Source organism: Panthera pardus, unplaced genomic scaffold (genome assembly GCF_024362965.1).
Source record: "Panthera pardus isolate Hobbes unplaced genomic scaffold, ASM2436296v1 HiC_scaffold_24, whole genome shotgun sequence".
NCBI classification, from domain to species: domain Eukaryota; kingdom Metazoa; phylum Chordata; class Mammalia; order Carnivora; family Felidae; genus Panthera; species Panthera pardus.
Genome location: NW_026526810.1, coordinates 63855961 through 63879675, shown reverse-complemented (window position 1 = coordinate 63879675; position 23715 = coordinate 63855961). Strand labels below are relative to the sequence as shown.

At 46.6% G+C, this 23715-nt stretch overlaps 1 protein-coding gene across 3 annotated transcripts; it reads left to right on the top strand.

The window, feature by feature from the left end:
• Positions 1-4667: 4667 nt before the first annotated feature.
• On the top strand, positions 4668-14062 carry KLHL33 (kelch like family member 33). Of its 3 annotated transcripts, none has more exons than XM_019430649.2 (5): positions 4668-4807; positions 5119-5892; positions 10296-11220; positions 11332-11499; positions 11607-14062. In XM_019430649.2, exons 2-5 carry the CDS (start codon positions 5139-5141, stop codon positions 12157-12159), a joined length of 2400 nt encoding a protein of 799 aa, XP_019286194.2. In that variant the 5' UTR covers positions 4668-4807; positions 5119-5138; the 3' UTR covers positions 12160-14062. The 3 variants fall into 3 exon arrangements, with proteins under 3 accessions (XP_019286194.2, XP_019286193.2, XP_019286192.2); XM_019430648.2 differs by having other exon boundaries at positions 4668-4835; XM_019430647.2 differs by having other exon boundaries at positions 4668-4848.
• The last annotated feature ends 9653 nt before the right edge of the window (positions 14063-23715 follow it).

The following is a 23715-nucleotide window of genomic DNA, read 5'->3' as shown; positions in this document are numbered from 1 at the left end:
GACATCATCATATTCTGGCTTCCTTCCCCCATGCTCCCTATTCCCTACTCCCCCCTCCAATTTCCATGCATACCATCACCAAGTTAACAGACTTCCACTTTCAGGACTAGAGATCTAGAAAAGAGGCTTTAGGGTCAAGCCCTAAAAGTCAGAGGTAGGGCAGTGAGGGCCATGAGGGGAAAGGTGATTAATGAAGCCCTGTGTGAGGGTGGAGAAGAAGTACTCACCAGTAAGGATGAAAGCTATCGCAATACAGAACGTGAGCAGATAGCCTCACATAGGTTCATGGCTCCTGCCATAGCTTTTCCTAAAAAAGCCAACTACTGGGTACAGTTTATTCTGGCACAACCACTATAAGAAGGCATGGTGGTCATTGGAGGATGGTTCCAGGAAGAGGGGGAATGATATCCCCTACTCCTATAGGGAGGCAGGAGCAAGTGAGGAGCACAGAGGAAAGAGTTGAGGGAGCTTACAGGTCTTAACATGAAGAAAGGATGAGAGTAGAGTGTGGTGAGATTCCTGGTAATGTGGGGAGGGAAAACAGGAGGCAGATGGAAGATTGATCCCCTCCCCAAACTTTGCCTTGATATACAGGCAGACTTTGAATTTTGCTATGTGAGCTTGGATTGTCTCCTAAACACCAGCCAACCACAGTCCTCTCCACCTCCCTAAATCATCATCTAACTCCTGGTTGCTGAGACGGAGCCCTCTTGTACTCCTCCTCAAAAATATACTCTTAAGATGGCCCTAGACTCTATTGCATTTTCTCCTTTTCCCCCAAGCCTCTTGGTAAGATACCAACTAACCTAGAAGACTTTGGGGGTTGAAGCAAAACAGAAAAGGGCAGAGGACAGAATGGCACCGAAGATTCCAGTAGACTTCAGGGGGATAAAGGCAGACACCATGCTCATGGCTTGAGGAGAAGAGCAGGCAGAGGCAGAAATCAATGCATTTCAGAAGCAATGCATTCCACTCATATTTTCACCTACCTTTCCTAGAGGTTGCTGGGCATATTAAGTTTTATCCTATTCTTTGAAGGTTTTACCCCACCCACATGAATCCCCTTAAGTCATTATTGGTTTTTGAGCATCTCCTCTATGCCAGACAGTGGGCTAGGTAAAGTTTATCTCACTGATCTTGCCCCTCTGTTCACTCACCTAGTAGTGATTAGGGAGCCCATACAGGCAAGACCCTTGCCCTTGACAACTGCATAAATCCTAGCCATATTGACACTCTGGCCCCAGGCAGCTCCCATTCCGCACACCCATGCCAGTCCTATTTCCTGGAGCATCTCCAGTCATACAGGAGCCTGGAAATGAGATTGGGAACACACATTCTTCGTGGGGAGAGAACCCCATCCCAAAGCAGTAGGACTATCTAGGTACCACCAGTGCCAAAGAGGGGAATGGAAGTTTGTGTGTAAGTTGGGGGAGGGGGGGTGGAAATACCAAATTTGATAACCAAAGAACATCATACAATTTGTCAGTGAAATGAGGGATGGGGAGAAATGGTGAAGGAAGGTGAGATGTGAGATTACCTATGTGTAATCTACTCTTGATGTGATTGGTGAAGCCTCTTGCCATTTCATTACCTATGCCCTAGGCCCTCAGGCAGAAACCAGGGCTCTAGGTCATTCTGCACAGAAGGCTGGAGTAGAGGGCCTCGCCAATTGTGGCAGAAATGCACAGGTAGGAAAGTATGTCCACAGGAAGGCAAGGATAGCTGTAGCAGGGTCCCGGAAACAGAAGTTGAACCATTAGTGGCAAGACAAGGTGGGGAGATAACAAGTGTGCTCTGTGCCTGAACATGGTTCTCACCTTGAGGTCTCCAGAGATCCTGGTCTCTCTGAGTACCCCAGTGGCTGAGGAGAAGATGGAAAACATGCCAAAGCAACTACCCTCTGGACCTCACCGCCGTGGGACCATATTTTCAAAGAAAATACTATTTATGTAAAAGAACAGAGAAAAATTAAGTTTTTGAGGGGCACCTCCTAGCTTGCCTTCATTCAGCCAAGATCATTACCCCTTTACCCAGTTTAGTGTCAATGACTTAGGTTAGGCTGGGACAAATAAGGCAAGATTGTAAACTGGCCAGCCCAGGGACTTATAGGTTTCTGAGTGTGATGGTCAACTTGCAAATGTCATACAGAATGTGTGTCTTTTCTGAGGAGGCTTGGGGTAATGACGTACCCTGCTCCAGGGGGAGGTGACATTCAGAGGCATGCCTTCCCCTTAATACATTTCTCAGCGAGCTTCCCATTGAGTTCACCTAAAGAAACAAGTGGCTTGTAGGCTGGGGTTTGTGGGGAGGAATGGGGGGTTTGTGGCAGATAGTTGATAAAAGAGAGGATCAGGAAGACCATTAAGATCATTTGGGCTGGGAATACCATGGGGGAGAGGGGGAGGAGAAGTACAAATGTAAGGGGAGGAATAACTCCTCCTCCTCCTCACTCTCCTTTCCCATCCTCCAGTTCCCTTTCCCATGAGCCTCTTCCCATAACGGAGTCTAGCTAAAAGGGTAAATGGGTGTCCTTTTCCTTCTTGCCGCAAACTACAAAGTGTCCCTTCCCTTGCCAGAGGGATGGCTCTCAAGATTGTAACTATCTGGGAGCAGGAAATGGCATTTCTCATCTGGTAGTCTTGTCTAGTGCTTGTCCCAACAGATCCCTAGAATACGTCCTTGTTTTTCCCTTGAAGAGTTGGTATATGGAGTCTGTCCCAGCAAATTTGTCGTTTCAGGTTGGGTCCCTGAGAATCTGCTCTGCCAGCAGGAGCGTGTGTGCACACAAGTGCGCGCGCACACACACACACACACACACACACACACACACACTTCCACATCTCCCCACGCTGGCCTCTTCCAGATATGTCCAGCTCTCTCCCCCATCCCCAAAGTTCTTACCCCTACCTTAACTCCCTGCCCCCTGCCTTAGACATCCATTCCACACTAGCCATTGCCAGGCACAGAGGGATGGTCATGGTCACCATGCCCACCAAACAACTCATTTGCTAGATCCACCTTAGGCAGCTGCACCCATGCTCCTGGAAGGGCAGAACATAGAGGCAGTGGGTCAGAGAGACTTTATTGACTGATTTGATCCTTCCATCTGATTTAAAAAAAAAAATTATTAACATTTATTCATTTTACAGAGAGCTTGAGCAAGGGGAAGGCAGAGAGAGAGGGAGACACAGAATCTGAAGCAGGCTCCAGGCTCTGAGCTATCAGCACGGAGCCAATACCTGGTGGAAACTCAGGAGTGTGAGCTCATGACCTGAGCCGAAGTGGGACACTCAACCGACTGAGCCACCCAGGCTCCCCCATCTGATTCATTTTTTTTTTTTTAATATATGAAATTTATTGTCAAATTGGTTTCCATACAACACCCAGTGCTCATCCCAAAAGATGCCCTCTTCAATACCCATCACCCACCCTCCCCTCCCTCCCACCCCCCATCAGCCCTCAGTAAAATGACTTGCCCAGGCTGGAGTCACAAAAAGTGCAGGCTGGTGGTGAGCCAACTTGGGAAAAGGGCATATCAAGGGAGGGGATGGGCATTGCCCTGAGCAAGTTTGAAAGGACTTCTGTGAAGCCCACCGTGTGCACAGCCATGACTAAGGCATTGGCGAAACTGAAGATGATCCTGATGGAAACGCCAAGCTTTGGACTCAGGCTGCGCGAAATAAGGAAGTGCGTACCACCTGAGAGGAGAGGAAAGAGGAGCCGGTCAAGTCTCACCCCTCCCTCATGTGAACACCACCCTCTCACAGAGTCCTAAGGAATAATCGTTTGCTCCCCGGTTAAGTCAGCTTGTCGGGTCAATCCATCCAGACTGGACCAATTTTTTTATAGGCCAGAGAATTCACCCCCAGCAGCCCCCTGGGCCTGTCCCACCTTCCCAGGAGAGGGGAGGGAAGTGGCATCGCTGTCCCATTCCCTAAGTTTCTTCCCCCACGAAGATACCTAGAAATGCAGCGAAAAATGCCCAGATTTGGGGCGGGGTGTGTCTCAGGATAGGAAAGAGGTGTTATCCTGGGCAGAGGGAGTGGCTGTTGGTGTCCTACCTAAGTGAGAGTGCTTACTCGCCCCACCCCCACCCCCGCCCCGGCCCATCCAGTCCAGGATTTTGGTCCCCGCAGCCTCGGTCACCCCACTTTCCACTGATCCGTTCTCATCTAGGTGAGAGACTCCTCCAGAATTCCTGAACACACAGGGTTGGGCCTTTCTAGCTCACCACCGACCCCACCTGGGGACAGGGAGGAAATTCTGAGCCGGGGGTGGATTACCTACCGTACATAGCCCTGATCCCTTCCCCTTCCCGCTCGCCCTCGGTGGACTCAACTGCGTTATGTGTGCATTTCATGTAGGTATTGTTCGCTCCAGGGTCGGTAGCTTTATCGTGCACAGAAAAACCAACAGTCAAAGCCTAGAACTGACTCCAAGCACACCCTTCCCTCTTCTGGCCCTACGTTCCGGAGGGTCTGCGCAGTCCAGACTCTCTTCTCCCTCCCCCCGCTCCGCCAGACCCGTCTTGTGAACGCAGCCTTTCCGGCCTGGCGCACTCCACCCGATCCCCACATCCTCCCTGGCTTCTGAATTTGCCTCGCTCAGCACAAGGACGTGACCTACAGGTGGAAGGGGGGAGGAGGTCATCTCGGGACGGAGCCCGGGGGATTGGGTGTCAGAGTCTGGGCTCCCGGAGCCCAGCCCCCTAGCCGGTCAGCGCCGGCTATAATTAGTCGGGTGGGGCCGCTGACCCGATTGAGGGGCAAGTTTCCTCTGTCACAGGGTCCAAAGCGAAGCTGAGAAGGTTCAAGGGAGAGCCAGGAGGAACGCTGGTGTCTCGGGAGGGTGACTATCCGGGTGGGATGGGGGCAAGCCGGGTGGCATACGGTCCCGGGTACTGGATCGGTACACATGCTTCTGGCACGCTTCGGTGCTCTTCGTGAACCCCAGTGTTGGGCAGTATAGCCTAGCTGCTCGAGCCTTGGGAAGGGGGTGGGGAATGGGCTTTGAAGTAGGGAGAGGGACTGCCATGTCGCCGGGCTAGAGATAGGGGTTCCTCCGGCCTCTGTGGGTCCAGCTCTGAACCCCCCACCCCTTCCCTCTGTTCACCTGTAGCAAAACAGCGAACCTGGACGATGAGCGTCTCGGACTCCTCACATCGTCCTTCGGACCCTGGGAGCGTCTCTGCTCCCGCCCAGAAGGATCGCCTTGACCTACCTTTGCCCGACCCGAGAACCCCCTCCTGGCCACCTTCCCCAGATGAGGATCCCAGTTTGCCCCCCTTTCCTTTGGAAGAGCCTGTCCCCAGGCCCATGGCCCCAGGGAGCCTTCCCTCTCCAGTCTTGTCCCTTGAGGAAGAAGAGGAGGAAGACGACCAAGACGAACAAGAGGCGGCACAGCCCGAGGAGCTGCGCAGCGAGGAGCATCCCAGCCAGTTTTTCGCGGAGGCACAGCGGCTGCGGGAGCAGAGGTTGTTGTTGGACGAAGAGGTGTCAGTTGAGGGGCGAGTATATGGGGTGCATCGGGTAATCTTGGCTGCAGTTAGCAGCCTCTTCCGTGACAGGCTGCTGGGTGGCAGAGGTCCACGACCCCCCCTCAGCCTGGACGTGGCCGCCGGGGCCTGGGAGGCCGTACTGACATTTGCCTATGAGGGGGTGCTGGGCCCTGCTCGGCCTGGAGATGTGCTGGTCGTGGCAGAGGCCCTGGGAGCGCCCCGGGTGAAGGCCGTGGCCCAGTGGAGATGCAAAGGGGCTGGAAGCGCCAGGGAAGATGAAAAGCAGCCCAGCCAGGCAGAGGAGCTGAGGGAGAACCTGCGGAGCATCGAGCTCCTATACCAAGAGGGCATCGGGTGTGACCTGGAGCTGGAGGCAGGCGGCTGCAGGCTGTGGGGTGAGGGCCTTTTGGCATTACATTACTGCAGGTTCATTTATGTGTGTGCAAGCTGCAGGTGGTTTGATCCCTTCCATTGTGGTTTTGATCCCAGCTGCAGGCAGAATTTCCTTGGGGTTGGCCTTTGGTGCCTTTCCTGACCCACGGAGAGCAAGGCATGAGCAGTTGAGTTGTTTACCCAGAAGCACCAGGCAGACTTAAGCTGACCCTTCAACCTGTGGCTTTCCCTGTGGCCAGTACCAAAGAATTTCCAGCCAGTTGGCTGGTGTCATGAGTACAGTCTGAGCCAGGGGAACAAGTAGAAAGTGATTGACTTAAACGGGAATTAACCAAAGGCCCTTCTTGGCATCTTCTATTTAGGACACAGGAAAGCCAGATGAATATGGTGGAATAACTCTCAGTGTGTCCTCTCACCTAAGTGTCCTTGACTCCATGGTAGATACGGGTTCTACAGCTAACAAGCAAGGTCTGGTTTTCTTTTGCCATAATCTTAAAGCTACCAGGACCTGGCACTTTGAAGTTAACTAGGCTCATTACTAGGAAAGCTAAGGAGGGTTGAATAAGTTGAGTGTTATTCAGATTCTATCAGTACTGAGTGAGGTACTGGGGTCCAGGAATTTTTACACATGCCATGTCTTTTCATTCTCGCTGAAAACTAGTGAGGTGGATGCCACTATCCCTAGGTGTAAGGAAAGAACATTAAACTCAGAAATGTTAACTGGTGAGAACCAGGATATAAGCCCAGTATTCACTAGCCCAGTCTGTTTTCACTAGGCCATGCATTGCCTCCTGTGCAACCAAACCAAAGACGCAGGATCTGACAAATGGAGTTGGAATGCAGGCACATAAAAATGTTCAAAGGTATTGCTTTAGAGAGTATCTAGTTCAGCTTTTATACTTTATTGACAAAGAAATCAGACTTCAAGACATGTCCAAAGTCACATAGCTACTGCTCATTAGAATGACTGGAACCCACAGTGTTTCTGGGACCCCCAAATGAAAAAGCATCCTGTCTTAACTTGAACTGCATTAACAAAAATACCATAGACTGGGTGGCTTGACAACGGAAATTTATTTCTTTTTTAGAAAAATGTATTTATTTAAATTCAAGTTAGTTAACATACAGTGTAGTATTGGTTTCAGGAGTAGAACCCAGTGATGAAATTTATTTCTTACAGTTCTGAAGCCTGGAAGTCCAAGGTCAGGGTTCTGGTATGGTCAGGTTATGATTAGGACTCTCTTCCTGGCTTGCAGAGGGCCACCTTCTCACTGTATCCTCTTCACTTGGTGGAGGGAGAGATTATCTCAGTCATATCTCTTATATAGGGCAGTAATTCCATTCAGGAGGGTTCTACTCTCATACCTAATTACCTCCCAAAGGCTCCACCTGCAAATATCACCACACTGGGGAGTAGGGCTTCAACACAGGAAGGAGGGAGGAAGACATAAACATTCAATCCATAGCAGGTCTCTAAAGTGTTTGTTATTATTTCTGATAGTAGTAGATTGAGGGGGGATTTAAAATTTCATAGTTATGGGGCACTTGGGTGGCTCAGTCGGTTAAGCATCCGACTTTGGCTCAAGTCATGATCTTGTGGTGAGTTCGAGCCCCACATCAAGCTCTGTGCTGACAGCTCCAAGCCTGGAGCCTGCTTCGGATTCTATGTCTTCCTCTCTCTCTGCCCCTCCCCTGCTCACACTCTGTCCCTCTCAAAAACAAATAAACAATAATAAATTACTTAAAAAATAGATAAAATAAAATTTCATAGTTATAAAATTCTCACTAGAGTTTCAAATTTAAACATACTTCTGTCCTTACCTTCATTTTCCTAAGAAACATTCCAACGTAATGGTGGAAACCTGTCACTTAAAATTCTAGGGAATAATGATGAGGAGGAGGGAGAATGTAAGTAGGTGTGACCCTTTCACAGTGACTCTGAGCTATAGGTTGGTTGATTACATGGAAAATGAAATGGCTTACCTGCTTCAAGGAATGCAGGTTTTCTCAGGCAATATGTATCTGAAAACTGTCACTGATAGTTACTATTTGGGAAGCATGTAGGCACTACCTGCTGCTTAAAATGACAATGGAGGAGCACCTGAATGACTCAGGGGGTTAAGCATCTGACTTCAGCTCAGGTCATGATCTCATGGTTTGTCAGTTCAAGCCCTACATTGGGCTTTCTGCTCTCAACACAAAACCTGCTTCAGATACTCTGTCTCCCTCTTTCTCTGCCCCTCCCCTGCTCTCTCTCTCTCTCTCTCTCTCTCTCTCTCAAAAATAAACATTTAAGATTTTTTTTAAAAAGACAATGGAAAGCCACATTAACATCACATGTCCTTTGAGAGAGGCAAACGTGCCACAGTCGGTCAAAGCAGCCTCATGTTCATAGCTTCACTGGGTGTTTGGCCCTGGTACCTGCCTAAGAGGACTTCTGGCAGCATTTTCTCCCTTTTTTATTATGAAGCATTTCAAACACATAGCAAATTAAGAAAATATTTTTTAAGTTTATTTATTTTGAGAGAGCGAGAGAGAACACAAGCAGAGGAGTAGCAGAGAGAGAGAGAGAGAGGGAGAGAGAGAGAAAATCCCAAGCAGACTCTGCAACGCAAGGCTCAAACCCACAAACTGTGAGATCACGACCTGAGCTGAAATCAAGAGTCGGATGCTTCACTGACTGAGCCACCCAGGCGCCCCAAGAAAATATTAACATGAACACTCAAACACCCATATCTCAGACTTAACAATTAACATTTTATGATATTTGTCTCATCTCTTTATTTTACTTATCACTGAAGTTTAAAGTAAATCTGTGACATTTCCCTTACAAATACTTGGGTACATGTCTCTTTAAAAGAGGACATATAACCACAATACCTTACTCATGTCTAACAAAATTAACAATAATTCCTTAGTATCACCTCGTCCAAGTTGAAATTTTCCCACTTGTCCAAAAAATGTCTTGTAGAGCTGGCTTATCCAACCCAGGAGTCAATCAAGGACTATGCTGTACTCAGATACATGTCTTTTAAGCTTCCTTTACTGTACAGTCCTCTCCTTTTTTATGACTTGACTTACTGAAGAAATAAGATTAGTTATCTTATAGAATGCTCCATTTTCTAGATTTGTGTGTGTTTTCCATTATGGTTTTGTTTAGCTTGTTCCTTTAGCTTCTCAATTTCCTATAAATTTGAATTTAGATCTAAGGGTTCAATTAGATTTAGGTTCAACAGTTTAGTCAGAATACTCCATACCTGATGCCAAGTATCTCAAATTGCATTACATTAGAAAGCATTTATTTACATTTATATTTAATAGCATCTGGTAACAGAATAGTTTCAGTGGCGTGAGGGCCATGCAGGTAAGAAGGGTACCGATACACAAGTATGCTCACTGCAGCCTGACATCAGTGGCGTTGGGGGGTGAAGATCTGCTCGGGCAGCCATTACATGGAATAGAAAATAAATCACTTCCTCTCTTTCAGTTTCCTTCTGTTAAAAGGAGCAATCGAACTGGATGATTTTGAAGGTTTCCAGCTTAAAATGTCACGATTACCTGAAATGTACTGAGATGAAGATGGGGTGTGCAAAGAAAAGCTGCACATGGGAAATCTTAAGCAGGAGATGGCAGTTAGATTAGGTTAGGTCACAGAGATTCGTAAGTGTGGTACAATTTTTTTTTAAGCAAAATTTTTAACATTTATTTATTTTTGAGAGACAGAGACAGAGCATGAGTAGGGGAGAGCCAGAGAGAGAGGGAGACCCAGAATCTGAAGCAGACTTCAAGCTCTGAGCTGTCAGCACAGAGCCTGATGCAGGGCTCAAACCCATGAACTGTGAGATCATGACCTGAGCCAAAGTGGGGCGCTTAACTGACTGAGCCACCCAAACACCCCGTGTGGTACCATTTTCTAAGTAAAATCCTGGCCGATGTCAGTGGCTCTTACAATTGTAAAGGAAAGAACTTTTTTGTGTGTGCATGATAGAGACCTATGTAATTTGCACCATTGGTCTTTGCAGTTTATTTTGTGCCCCCTTTTAGCAAAAGCTGTCTATAGCATCTACTCAACTTGATCAATCAAGACTCTTTTTCTAATTGACCTGGATCAAAAAACTAAAGCAATTTTTATCACAGTGTCTTCAGGCCACTAACATGAGAATCATGCAGGGTGCTTGAAAATGTTGAAATACAAATTCCTAGGGTCTCCATCCAGACCTACTGAATCAGAATCTCTGGGGGTGGGTCCCTGAAACCCGCAGTTTAACAAGCACCGCACGGTATTCTGATGCACACCATGGTTTAGCCTGTGGCCTCGGGTGGTTGGCCCAAAGTCGGGACGTGGAGTCAGCAGGGTGCCTGGCAATCAGCAACACTCTGGATTCCCCTCTGCTTCTCCTTGCAGTGCACCGAGCAGCCCTGGCCTGTGGCAGCGAGTTCTTTGGTGCCATGCTCCTGAGCGGGATGAGGGAATCCCAGGGCACAGAGGTGTCTCTGCACACTATCTCTGCCCAGGACCTGCGACTCCTCGTCTCCTTCGCCTACTCCGGGGTTGTGCGGGCAAGGTGGCCAGGACTGCTGAGAGCTGCCCAGGCTGCTCTCCAGTACCAGAGCTCTTCCTGCCTTGCTCTGTGCCAGAGCGCCTTGGCACGGGGCCTCAGCCCCGCACGTTGCCTGGCCCTGTTCCCCATAGCGGAAGCCCCGGGCTTAGAGAGGCTCTGGAGCAAAGCCCGTCACTACCTCCTCACCCACCTGCCTGCTGTGGCTTTGTGCCCCACTTTCCCTTCTCTGCCGGCTGCCTGCCTGGCTGAGCTCCTGGATAGCGACGAACTACACGTGCAAGAGGAGTTCGAGGCCTTCATGGCTGCGTGGCGTTGGTTAGCTGCCAACCCTGAGACCCAAGAGTCAGAGGCCAAGGCCCTGCTTCGATGTGTTCGCTTCGGCCGTATGTCCACCAGAGAGCTGAGGAGGGTGCGGGCCGCGGGGCTGCCTCCACCCCTGACCGCAGACTTGCTGTATCAGCTCCTGGTAGAGGCTGCCGTTCCAGGTCAAGAGCGGCGCAGGGAGCCCGACCAGGCACTGGTAGTGATCGGCGGCGACGGGCTCAGAGCAGACATGGCCATAAGACAGCCGTCGCGAGGAGTGTGGTGGGCGCGCGCCTTCTGCTGCGGCACGGGACTGGTGCGAACCGTGGAGTGGGGGAGGCTGCCTGCCCTGCCTGCCCCGGGGCGCTTCCGGCACGGGGCTGCGAGCCTCGCAGGAAGTGAGCTCTACGTGTGTGGGGGACAGGATTTCTACAGCCACTCCAACACCCTGGCTTCGACTCTCAGGTAGGGGCCCCACGGAATAGCAGGCCCCGAGGTGGGCAGCTGAGGGGGAATTGTTGGCCCAGACAGCCACGGGGGCCCGGGGTCACTCTTCTTTGGTCCCGCTGTGTCCAGGTGGGGCCCCAGTCAAGAAGACTGGGAGGAGATGGCGCCTTTGTGCCAGGCTCGGAGCTTTTTTCCCCTGGTGGCGCTGGACGGACTACTTTATGCTCTGGGCGGCCGAAACGGTGGCGTCGCCCTCAACTCTGTGGAGACCTATCACCCCGAGCTCAATGTCTGGAGGTGAGCAGGGAAGGGGCTGTTTCTAGACATCAGGGGAAGCCTAGAGGACTCGGAGGAGGAGAGTTGAAGAAGATTTTTGCCTGATCGTGTGCCCTGTTCTCCCTTAGGCCGGCACCTGCTCTTCCAGCACCACGCTTTGCCCACGCAGCTGCGGTTCTGGAGGGCCGATTGTACGTGAGCGGTGGCTGCAGCGGGGCTGGCCAATACCTGGCCTCATTGCTGCACTATGACCCCAAACTTGAGAAGCCAGGGGTGCTTCTGAGCGCCATGGGGGTACCTCGGGCTGGCCACGTCATGGCCGCTCTGGGTGGACGGCTGTACGTCGCGGGTGGGCTAGGTGAGACTGGGGACCTGCTGAGCTTCGAGGCCTATGAACCAAGGACTGATAGCTGGACTCACCTGGCACCCTTGCCCTCCCCCCATGTGGGGGCCGCAGGGGCTGCGCTGCAGGGAGAGCTTCTGGTGCTGGGGGGCTACAGCCACCGTACTTACGCCCTCTCCCACCTTATCCATGCTTACTCTCCCGGCCTGGGCCGATGGCTCTGCCTGGGAACTCTGCCAAGGCCTCGGGCTGAGATGCCTGCCTGCATCCTGACCCTGCCCACTGTGCAGCACGTAGCTTTGGTTCCCACACGGCACCAAACAAAACCTGCTGGGTGAGTGGGGAGTGGAGGTGCATGGAGGGAGGAAGGGATGAGAAACGTCATGAGAGAAGGACAGAGATTATGGGGGGAGAAAGAGAAGGCTTGATTCATGATAGCATCTTATTCCAGCACAGTGTTTTACAACTCACAAACCGCTTTTGTATATATGGTCTTCATTGAGGAAAAGGTGGCTCCAGAATTCCTGGAAAACGCTGTTGGAGAAGGGAAGGAGAGGAGGCCCAGGAACAACTCCACAAGGTTTAGGGACCCTGACACCATTCTTGGTGGGGAAAGTGCATTTGGCTGGGAAGACAGTCAAGACGCTCCAGTAGCCAATGTGTAGGGGCCAAGAGAGGAGAGTCAGAAAAATGATGATTCTGACCCATGGATCAAGATGAAAAATGTGGAAAGGCCAACCATGAACTATATTCTTTCTCAGGTAACTTGCAGGCTCAGTCCAGCATTGCCTCAGCCTGCAGCCCCTAAGAGCCTCTGGGTTTTCATTCTGAGGCGGAAGTCCTTGCCTGGACCTGGCGCTGCACAGGGTGCCGGCTGATGAGGCGCGAGTGCTGTGTGTGGGGAAGATGAGGAGGGCGGAGGTGAAGGAGCCAGGCGCCTGGAGTGGGGAAGGGATGGCATGAGGTTTGAGGGGTGGGGTGGAAGAAGACAGAAGCCTGACTGCCTTCTTTCCTTCCCTTTGGGGTGTAGTCAAGGATCAGGAATGACAACAGGACAGCTATGGTGTGAGCTGCTAAGTTGTGAGAGGAAGTGGCAGAGAGAAAAGTGAGAGGCAGAGAAGACTCAGAAAAGTGGTTTCCCCCCTTTCTTTCCCTTTTCTCTAGAGTTTTAAAAATCCATTTCCCCTTTTTTTTTTTTTTTTTTTTTGGCCAGGCAAAGTTAAATCAGACGCTTCCTCTCTTCCTTCTTCCACCCTGCTCTTCCTTCCTTTTCTTTCCCCCCTTCTTTCTTTTCTCCCTTCTCCCACACAGTGATCAATCACCTACTAGGTGCCAGCACTAAATGAGGCTCTAAGGATACAAAGATCAGAGAGGTCCTGACCAGCAGGTAGACTTGTAAACTAATGCAGGTTTTGTAGTGGACTTAGGGGTATGGACACTTACCTTGTCGCTCTCACACCAGGCACTTAGAGGTATGACAGCCCAGACACTGGAGGAGTGAACTCTGCCCAGGGAAGGCTCCTTTTAAGGAAGGCATCATCAAATGGGTATAGTTGGGGTTGGATTTTGAAGACTACTTGGAAACTCACCAGTCAGAGCAGGAGGAAGGCACTCCAGTCAGAGAAAAGAAGCACATGGGTCATGTAGTGCCCTGTGTCTCTATAGCAAAGGGGAAGTCAGTATTCCAGAGGGTTCTTTAGAGAATTCTGCTGCTGTTACCAGCCCATCTTTTACTCTGGAGCTTTTCTGAAGACAATAGCTTTCACTTAATTGTATATTCCCTCCCTCCACAACTCCTCTAAGTCTTTCCTGCTTGGTATTTCCATTTCTGACCCCTGAGCAGCTCAGGGCAAAGAAGGGCCAGTTCTTTGTATAGGTCAATTTTCTATTACCATTGTTTGTTAAGATTCTCATATTCCTAAGGGTGAGATAAAGGAGACTCCTTTCTACGTTTCTTCATCCTGGCCTAGAGGTGTTCACATGCTTTGTTTATTTTTTTGAGATTTCATTATTGAGTTCTTTTTTCCCCTATATCTCTGTTTCGGAGCATAGATGAAAATGAGGAGGGATATATAGGATGTATTTGAGAAAAGGGAAGAAAAATTGAAGAACCAGGAAAGAAGGAAATTGAAGGTACTGAGACACTATGAATATGCAGTCTTTAAGATTAACTTCTATGAACATGTTCTTTGTGGTTTGGAGGCAAAAACAGCCTTAAATAAAGGTTTCATCATTGTTGAATGATTCTCGTCTGAGTTTCTCTAATACAAAAAGTTTTTAAAAATCCCCTGTAATTTGGTTCCTATCTCCACCACAGTACTGAAACTACCCTGCCTCGTCGTCACCATGACCTACTTCTCACCAAATAATCTAAGGCCATCCTCATTCTCCTTCATCTTTCTGCAGGTATCAACTGGCTTGAAAACTGACTCTTACCCTAAAAAATTTCTCCTCCCCTGGCTCCAGAGAGCACACTCTCCTGGGCCTTCTCTTATTTCACCAATCCAAACAGGTATCAAAAAAAACCAAATAATATTGTCCAAAGGAATGGCTCCATCCCAGGTGGAGGTGACAACTTGAGGGTCCAAAAGTATACAGATGGAGGTAATTAGTTATAGAAGTCTCTAGCTCTCATTATTTAGTTTTTAGGGTTTATTTTTTAACTTTTTAAAAAAATTTTTGAGAGACGGAGACAGAGCATGAGCAGGGGAGGGACACAGAGAGAGAGAGAGATGCAGAATCCAAAGCAGCCTCCAGACTCTGAGCTGTCAGCACAGAGCCCGATGCAGGGCTCAAACCCATGGACGTGAGATCATGACCTGAGCTAAAGCCAGATGCGCAACCGACTGAGCCACTCAGGTGCCCCTCATTATTTAGTTTTTAAAATAGGGTTAGAGTGAGAAGACAGAAGGAGGCCTCTGATTTGTAGCAGGACACCAGTCAACAGTCCACTCTTCTGTGAGAGAGGACTGATATAGGGCAAGTAACAGGTTGGGGCCCTAGCCAAGTGGTCTGAGATTCAAGGTAGTATTGCAACCCCAGAACAGAAGAGGAAGGAGAAACAGGAATTAGGCTGGAAAACATTCACACAGAGTGGGCAATCATGGCCATCCAGGGATTAGGCTACAGTCTGGTGAGTGTATAGAGGCCCAGGATTCTTACCTTTGGTACATCAGATGATAGGCAAGGTGTTTTGGTTTTTTTTTTTTTTTTTAATTTTTTTAACGTTTCTTTATTTTTGAGAGACAGAGCACGAGCGGGGAAGGGACAGAGAGAGAGATGCAGAATCTGAAGCAGGCTCCAGGCTCTGAACTTCTCAGCACAGAGCCCAACACGGGGCTCGAACCCACAAACTGCAAGATCACAACCAACCTGATCTGAAATCTGACGCTCAACCAACTGAGCCACCCAGGCGCCCCAGAGGCAAGGTGTTTTAGATATTCCCCCTACTAGTTCCCTCTATGCTCTTCTTTCAACCTCCTTTGTGAGTGAGGGAGGGATTTCTACTATTGCTCACATCTTTTCAAGACTGACTCAGGGACTGAATAGGATTGAGCATGTGGGCTGATGTACCAGTAAATGCATTGGACTACCTGAGTCCTTTGTCTCCTGTGCCTCATTATAGATTGCCCATGTTCCTCTTACCTTGTTTTATGTTCCTCTTCAGAAAGCTCACCTCCATCTAAAGTCGTAATAACTCACCTGGGTTCTAGACTATTGTTTTTTTCAGCATTCTTCACCTCTACTTGGATGTACCCCTATCATGACTTCAGACTCATCAGGCTTCGTTGACACTCTCATTTGCCCTTTTTCCTAGACACAAAGCTTTGAAGTCATTTAGGCTTGTTTTCCCCTTATCTTTCTTCTTCACTTGACTCATATGTGATTTTGAACTGCTGAAATAGAAACGTAACTGGTTTCTTGTCCCAATGTTTTCTCTGTCAAATACACGACATGTATGATGCTTTGGACACCTGGAAAGTTGAAGGCAGCAAAGGGTTAAAAATGAAAAAAAAAAAAAAAAAAAGGGGAGGGTGAAAGATCCTACTAGCTACAAAACCATGTATCCTTATTTACCCAGATGGTCTGGACTGTAGAAGCAACAGTGTCCAACCAGAAGAGTGAAATACCGCACAGAAAGATTATTTAATAGAATCATGGAATGAAGAGATTTTAGAAATCATGTAATTCAAACCCTTCTTTGTAAAGTGCAAAGAGCCAAGGAATGTGGCACAGTCTGGATAATGAAGAGGAAAGTCTTTTGTGAGAGCAGTTTCCATGTGACATATCTTTACCTAAGAATCAAGTGGATGGCTTGAACAAGCATCATGATTTAGGTCTATAGTCAGGAAAGTCCTAACACTCTTTCAGGGCCACAGGCTATTTATATTCGAAATCCTGGCTAGCCTTTGGGATCAAGGGGCTATAGGTGGAAAAGTATGAATTTATCACAGGTACTAGCAATACAAAAAAAATACATATATGCAGGGATAAAGTATATGTCATTAGCCATGAGATTATAGTCTTTTTTTCCTCAGAGATAGATGTTCATGGTATTATTGTTATAGTTGATGATTCAAGATATAATCATCTGTATTTGTGATTAGAATGATGGAAAAAAGGTACAGCTTGAAAGCACATTGAATTAGAATCAGTAACTTGGGTTCGAGCCCCAAATCAATTACTGTTTTGGTAATCGTAAATCCCTTAATCACTTTGAATGCCAGTATCTTAATCCATAAAACAGGAAGACTAGCTGTACTATAAACATCAGAGTGCTGTTATAGTTGTGAGCCCCAGAGCCTGGGACAGTCTTAAGGAATTCTAGGCACATTTAGAAAAGTATGCTCTGGTAGTCCTTAAGTGTGCCTTGATAGTTCCAAGGCCACATCCTTTTATTTCTTTATTTTATTTTATTTTTTCAATATACAAAAATATGTTGCATTTTTATTTTTATTTATTTTTTTACATTTTATTTTTTTTAATTTACATCCAAATTAGTTAGCATATAGTGCAACAATGATTTCAGGAAGAGATTCCTTAGTGCCCCTTACCCATTTAGCCCATCCCCCTTCCCACAACCCCTCCAGTAGCCCTCAGTTTGTTCTCCATATTTATGAGTCTCTTCTGTTTTGTCCCCCTCCTGGTTTTTATATTATTTTTGTTTCGCTTCCCTTACGTTCATCTGTTTTGTCTCTTAAAGTCCTCATATGAGTGAAGTCACAATATTTGTCTTTCTCTGCCTGACTAATTTCACTTAGTGTAATACCCTCCAGTTCCATCCACATAGTTGCAAATGGCAAGATTTCATTCTTTTTGATTGCCGAGTAATACTCCATTATATATATACATATATATACCACATCTTCTTTATTCATTCATCCATTGATGGACATTTGGGCTCTTTCCATAATTTGGCTATTATTGATAGTGCTGCTATGAACATGGGGGTGCATGTGTCCCTTCGAAACAGCACACCTGTATCCCTTGGATACATGCCTAGTAGTGCAATTGCTGGGTTGTAGGATAGTTCTATTTTTAGTTTGTTGAGGAACCTCCATACTGTCTTCCAGAGTGGCTGCACCAGCTTGCATTCCCAGGCCACATCCTTTTAGGTCAGTGAGCTAGATGATGTCAAACAAGATAGGCCCCTGAGACCATGAGTGCCACACAAAGGGTTACAAAGTTTATCCCCAGCTACTCTGGTCTAACATTGCTCCCAAGATAGGGATGTGGGTTCATCGGGATTCTAGCTAAGGCAAAAGCATTTTGGGGGTTAAGGTTCTTCTAACTATATACCAGCCTGACTAATCATCAGATAGGCAATTTGATCCCCAATACATACTTTTCAAGCAAAGTGTCATTGATGAAAGCCAACTCTCTCATAACAAAGTAAAAACCACTTGTTGGAGATTATAGCTAACATTGTTTAAATGCTTGCTCTGTACCAGGCGGTGTGCTAAATGCTTTATATACATGATCTCGTTTAAATGTCAATGCAACCCATCAAAAGTGGATGCTGTTATTATCCCCCATTTTACAGATAAGGCAACTAAAGCTTAGAGCAGTGAATTTTTTTAGCCAAGGTTACACAGTTTGTAAGTGTAGAGCGTGTATTTAAACTCAAGTAGAAGGATTTCGAGCCTGCTTTCTTTATTGTGCCATCTCTCCGACGTAGATCCATCTCCACGGAGGGGCAGGATTTATTCATGAAACTCATCGTTGGACTCTACAAATGGGAGAAATTAAAGGGTATACATGGTATTGGAGGCTTAGAGACGTAATCTTGAAGAATCTGACATCCAACTACTATAACACATACTATGAATTTCAAAGCTCAGCTAGAGCAAGGGGCTCTTCTTCCAATAGTTTGTTTCATTTATTAAGATGTGTTGAGTCAGGGATTGTTATGAGTACAATATACCGGGTGAAACTTTTCAAATAGAGGACCCTGACTGGCCCTGTTACCATATCAGCATCATCTGGTCTTATGCCGACTCAAGGGCCGGTCTCTTATGCCATTCAGGGTTTATGAGATTATTTATCTTATTTTTTTCTGTGGCCTAGGTCACACAGCCCATCAATAGCAAAGTTGAATTTAAACACAGATCTGTTGGACTCCAGAGTGCAAATTTATACAATTTTATACCATTTCCACCCATCTTAGATTACTCTAACATGGTGGCCAAGTATTCCAGTCCTCCTGGGACCATCCTAATTCCCATGTTTTGTTTCATTGTTCCTATAAGCCATTAAAAGATGCCCCCAAGTCCACTATTTTAACATACAAGTTTACTTTGAAATGCCCTGCCCACCCAGTAACAGCATTCAAGTCCTATATGAGATCAGGTGTCCTGATCATATTTTTAATGTGATTACTTTTTAAAAATATTTTTAATAAAATTTTTGTTTATTTATTTTTGAGAGAGAGTGAGAGAGAGAGAGAGAGAGAAACAGAACATGATCAGGAGAGGGTCAGAGAGAGAGGGAGACACAGAATCTGAAGCAGGCTCCAGGCTCTGAGCTGTAGCACAGATGGGGCTCAAACTCACGAACCTTGAGATCATGACCTGAGCCGAAGTCAGATGCTTAACAGACTGAGTGCCCAGGCACCCCCAATATGATTACTTTCTTGACATGAGTCTGTACTTCTCAGGCAGGTCCCATTTTCCAAGACTTATGGACTGCTGACATAGTCTTTAAAAAAAAAACAAACGTTTATTTATTTATTTTGGAAGAGAGAGGGAGAGTGTGAGAGTGAGAAGGGGAGGGGCAGACAGAGAGTGAGAGAGAAAATCCTAAGCAGGCTCTGCTCAATGCAGAGCCCCATGTGGGGCTTGATGGTACGATCAAGACATCATGAACTGAGCTGAAATCAAGAGTTGGATGTTTACCTGACTGAGCTACCCAGTCGTCCCCCATATACTCTTTTAATGTGTTTATGTAAAAGGCCTTCAGGGCAATGGTTCATTTTAGCAGTGACCTTCTATAGACAATAATGCTAAAGACATGTCAAAGGAAGCAGGTGCTACTGTGGCCAAGGGCTGGACTGTGAATCAAGGGACTGGTGTTCTAGTCCTGGCTCCTTCTCTGACCAACTATTTCAACCTGGGCAAGTCATTTGAACCCTTTGGACTGTCAAGTGAGAGTTAGGAAAGTGTTAAGACCTGTTTTTCTCCAACTGTTAAAATGTGGCTAGCAAGCAAGAGGTAAGATTGTCCAAGCCCTGTTTACAGCCTCCAGGATCACTAATCCACAGCATGGACTCCTCTTTCCAGGTCCTTACAAGAGGCAGTGCTAAGGGATATGATGCTAAGTGCTAGAGTACCTGGCCATAGTAACTTCTGAAGTGAATTTTGGTAAGTTTTTATTGCGGCTACATACCTAGAATGTGGCTATCCCAAATGACCTCTGACTACTTGCATAGTCTGTTTAAACACGTGTTTGCTAATATGCAAGGAGAAGGTGCCAAAGTTACCTGTTTGTTAGGTTTTAGACAACAGGGATCATTTAGTGCTGATACTCTTTAAAAACCAGTATCCCAAGAGGGTATGGAAATTGATACTAAATTTTTATGCAAAAGGCAGAAGAATATATGTGAACAGTATATTAAATCTATTCATTGTCTTCTGTCGAGACCTCTTCCCAATACCTCTCTGTAAGCTGAGAAACAGGGCCACTTCCCTCACTACAAAGACTAGATCAAGGGTAGGAAGGAGTGCTGGATCTGATAGATCCAGTGTCTCCTTGTACTTGTTGACTCTAACTATGGGCCGTACAGCTATTAGAAAAACATGACTTCACTGCATACATCCCAGAGGCTGGTTTGGATGTTGATTAATTTGATATCAATGAATAAATATTTGTTGAATGAATGATGAGGGAGTGTAACCTATTCTGTAAATATGAGGCTCCTTGTCCAGTCAGATCTGCTTGCCACATGGATTGGCATCTACTTTAGCTAACCTACCTCCATGATAAGCAATTCTATTACAAGGAACTATTGCACAAACCAATGTATGGGGAATTAAGTGATTTAGAAGATTTAAGGAGGGACTCTTGGGCGGGTCAGTGAGTTGAGCATCCGACTCTTGATTTCGGCACAGGTCATGATCTCACGGTATTGTGAGTTTGAGCCCCACATTGGGCTCTGCACACTGACCTTGAGGAGCCTGCTTGGGATTCTCTCTCTCCCTCTCGTTCTGCGCATCCCCTGCCTGTGCTCTCTGTCTCTTTCAAAGTGAATAAACTTGAAAAAAAACCCCAAGATTTTAGGACAATGAGTTCACTACAATGTAATCTGATGTAAACTAGCCTTAAATGTTGCAGGTCTAGTGTTCCAATGATGTAATGATACATAACAAACTACCCAAAACTTTTAGTGACTTAAAACAAAAACTATTTTACTATATTTCTCATGACTTTGTGTGTCATTGGTTTCACTTAAATTTGGACAGGGTTTAGCTAGATGATTCTTCTGTCCTATTTTCATTGATAGAAGTTACTTGGTTGTATTTGCTGCAAGTGGACTAGTCTGGAGTGCCCAAGCCAGCTTGGTTCACATGTTTGGTGATGATGTCTGGAAAACTAAGTTCAGCCGAGATTGTTAACTGAAGCACCTGTATGTGGCTCTTCCATGTGGCAGTCTAAGGGTGGTTGAACTTATGTGGCAGCCCCCAGAGGTAGTATTCCAAGAGTCCTGGGTAGAAGGTGTGAAGTTCCTTTGACCTGGCCTCGGAAGTCACAGACTGACACTTCTGCCATGTATCTCGGTCAAGCAAGTCACCAGGTCAGCCCAGAATCAAGAAGGGAAAAATCAGACTCCATTTCTCAGTGGCAGGAGAAGCAAAAAATATGTGGTCTTCTTTAATCTGCCATACCTGGTAAAGGAGACTAGGCAGGGAAGGAGGGCTCATAGTGGGAAACGCTCATTGAAGGAGGATGAAGAGAGGTGTTGGTAAATGTCAACAGGCTGGAGACCAGTCGCGAGGTTGCTTTGAGTCAGAGGAGTCAGAAGAAAGAAGGCCCTGAAGTTCTTGTAACCTACTGATTGGCTTCTGTGGCTTTCAGATGGCCCAGAAGGGCTCCTTTGGGATGCCAAGTACTACTGTAGTAGGATATCACATATATCACAATTTGTGCGATATTTTAAAGTTGGCAGTGGTTAGACTGAACAGAAACACAAGTTGTAAATCTAAAGGCAATTATTTAAAATGAGGAAAAATCCACTGAAACCAGTGGTCTTTACAATCTTTTTTTTAAGGTTTGTTTATTTATTTTGAGTGAGAGAGAAAGTGCACATGCACACATGTGGGGGAGGGGCAGAGAGAGAGAGGGAGAGATACAATCCCAAGTAGGCTCCACACTGAGTGTGACTGGGGCTCCACCAGGGGCTCGGTGGATCATGACCTGAGCCAAAGCAAGAGTTGTGCACTTAACAGACTGAGCTACCCAGGGCGCTGGCCTTTACATTCTTATCGGAGGCCTGCCCTTCCCAGTTCAAAGTCCTATCCCTCCAGGTAATTGCTCAAAGTCCCTTCCCCACATAACCCTATAGTTTGTTTCTTAGTGGAATATAGCATTTCTCGTAATCTGCCTGGTATTTTTGTGACTTCTGCATGTATCTATCTCCTTCATGAGACCATGAAGCCTTGAGAAGAACTCATGTTTTATACAATTTACATGCTATCATTTGCACTTGATAGATGCTTAACAGACTAAACAATATATTTATTTGAAGTGTAGTTGACACTTTATTATGTTATATTAGTGAACAGGTGTTTGTTGAATCAAAATGAGGGAGGACAAGAAATGTGCAATAAAACTGACGAGAAGAGATGAGCAATGTTCATAGGTGGTAAGGCCCTAAATAAAGGGGCTTCTAGGAGTGCCTGGGTGGCTCAGTCAGTTGAGTGTCAGACTTCTGCTCAGGCTGTGATCCCATGGTTTGTGAATCTGAGCCCCACTCACTGCTGTCAGCACAGAGCCTGCTTCAGATCCTCTGTCCTCCTCTCTCTCTGCCCCTCCCCACCCCCATCTCTCTCTCTCTCTCTCTCTCTCTCTCAAAAATAAACATTAAAAAAAATAAAGGGACTTCTAAGGGCTGAGAGGATAGTGCTCCTTTACCCCAGAAAGGAATCAGCCTGGACACCACACTCATCACTTAGACATGTAGCTCAGTGCCACTGATGAGCAATTAGTGGTGTAGGCTGGATATAAAGGAAAAACGGAGTGGTATCCTCTAAGAACTAGGAAATGAGGCAAATAAGATCAGTCTATGAGAGTTAACACAGTGGAGAACGCAATGCCTCCTCAGCTCTGGTATAGTTATTTGTTTGGCAACACTCCCTGCTTTAATCAATGATAGTAATCTGAAGAAAGGTTGCTTCTCCTCAAGAGGGTGGCTAATTTAGAAAAGCAGAACTCAAAAGAACAAATATTGGCAAGATGCCTTTAGCATTGTCCACCTGAAAGAAAAGCTAAGCTTGGACTTTGTAAACTTTTTGCCAGTTGAGAGATTTTCTCTGTTGCAACGCAGAGAGAGTTTATCTGGCTCTCTTGAAGTCCAGCTGAAATATCCTTTAGGGATCAGTCAGTGGCTCTCTAACTGAGATGGAATCAAATTGGGCCCAATATATATGAAATATATATATATGAAATTCAGATGTGGCAAAGGGCATTCCTTATTAAGCTTCACTGGGGTAGGTAGTGACTATCTCTTTGGGGAATCACTCTAGACCAGTGGTTTCCAAAATGTGGTCCTGGGATCAGAGATCAGAATCAATATTACCTGAGCAATACTTGTTAGAAATACAAATTCTGGGGTCCTATCCCAGATCTACTGAATCAGAAATTTTCAAGGTGGGGGGTGGGTAATGGAGGATGGTAAGCAACAATCCTAGTTTTAATCAGGGGTTATTAAACTTCAGCATATGTCAAAATTGCCCAAAGAACCTGTTAAAACACCAGTCGCCAGGCTCGGCCTCCAGCATTTGGAAATGCTGTTAAGGGTGCACTCCTCTTGCTAAGATTAGTGCTTCGCAAAGTTCAATGTGAGTGGGAATAATCTGGGAATCTTGTTAAATTATAGTTTGTGATTCACAGATCAGGGATGTAGGCCAAGAGTTTGCATTTCTAACAAGGTGCTGCTGCTGATGGTGGTCCACAGCCCACTGTTAAATTAGCAAGACCCTGGGGCAGAGGTTCCCAAACTTGTCTGCACATTAGTATCATTGAGGGAGTTTCAAAAACTGCTGATGCCCGGGTCCTACTCTGGAGACTGTGATTTAATTAGTCTAGGGTGTGGCCTGGGATTGGGAATTTTTAAAAGTTCTCCAGTGGTTCCAGTGTTTAGGCTTTGCTGGCCTTGAATTCCTTTGCTGCTGCAACTAATC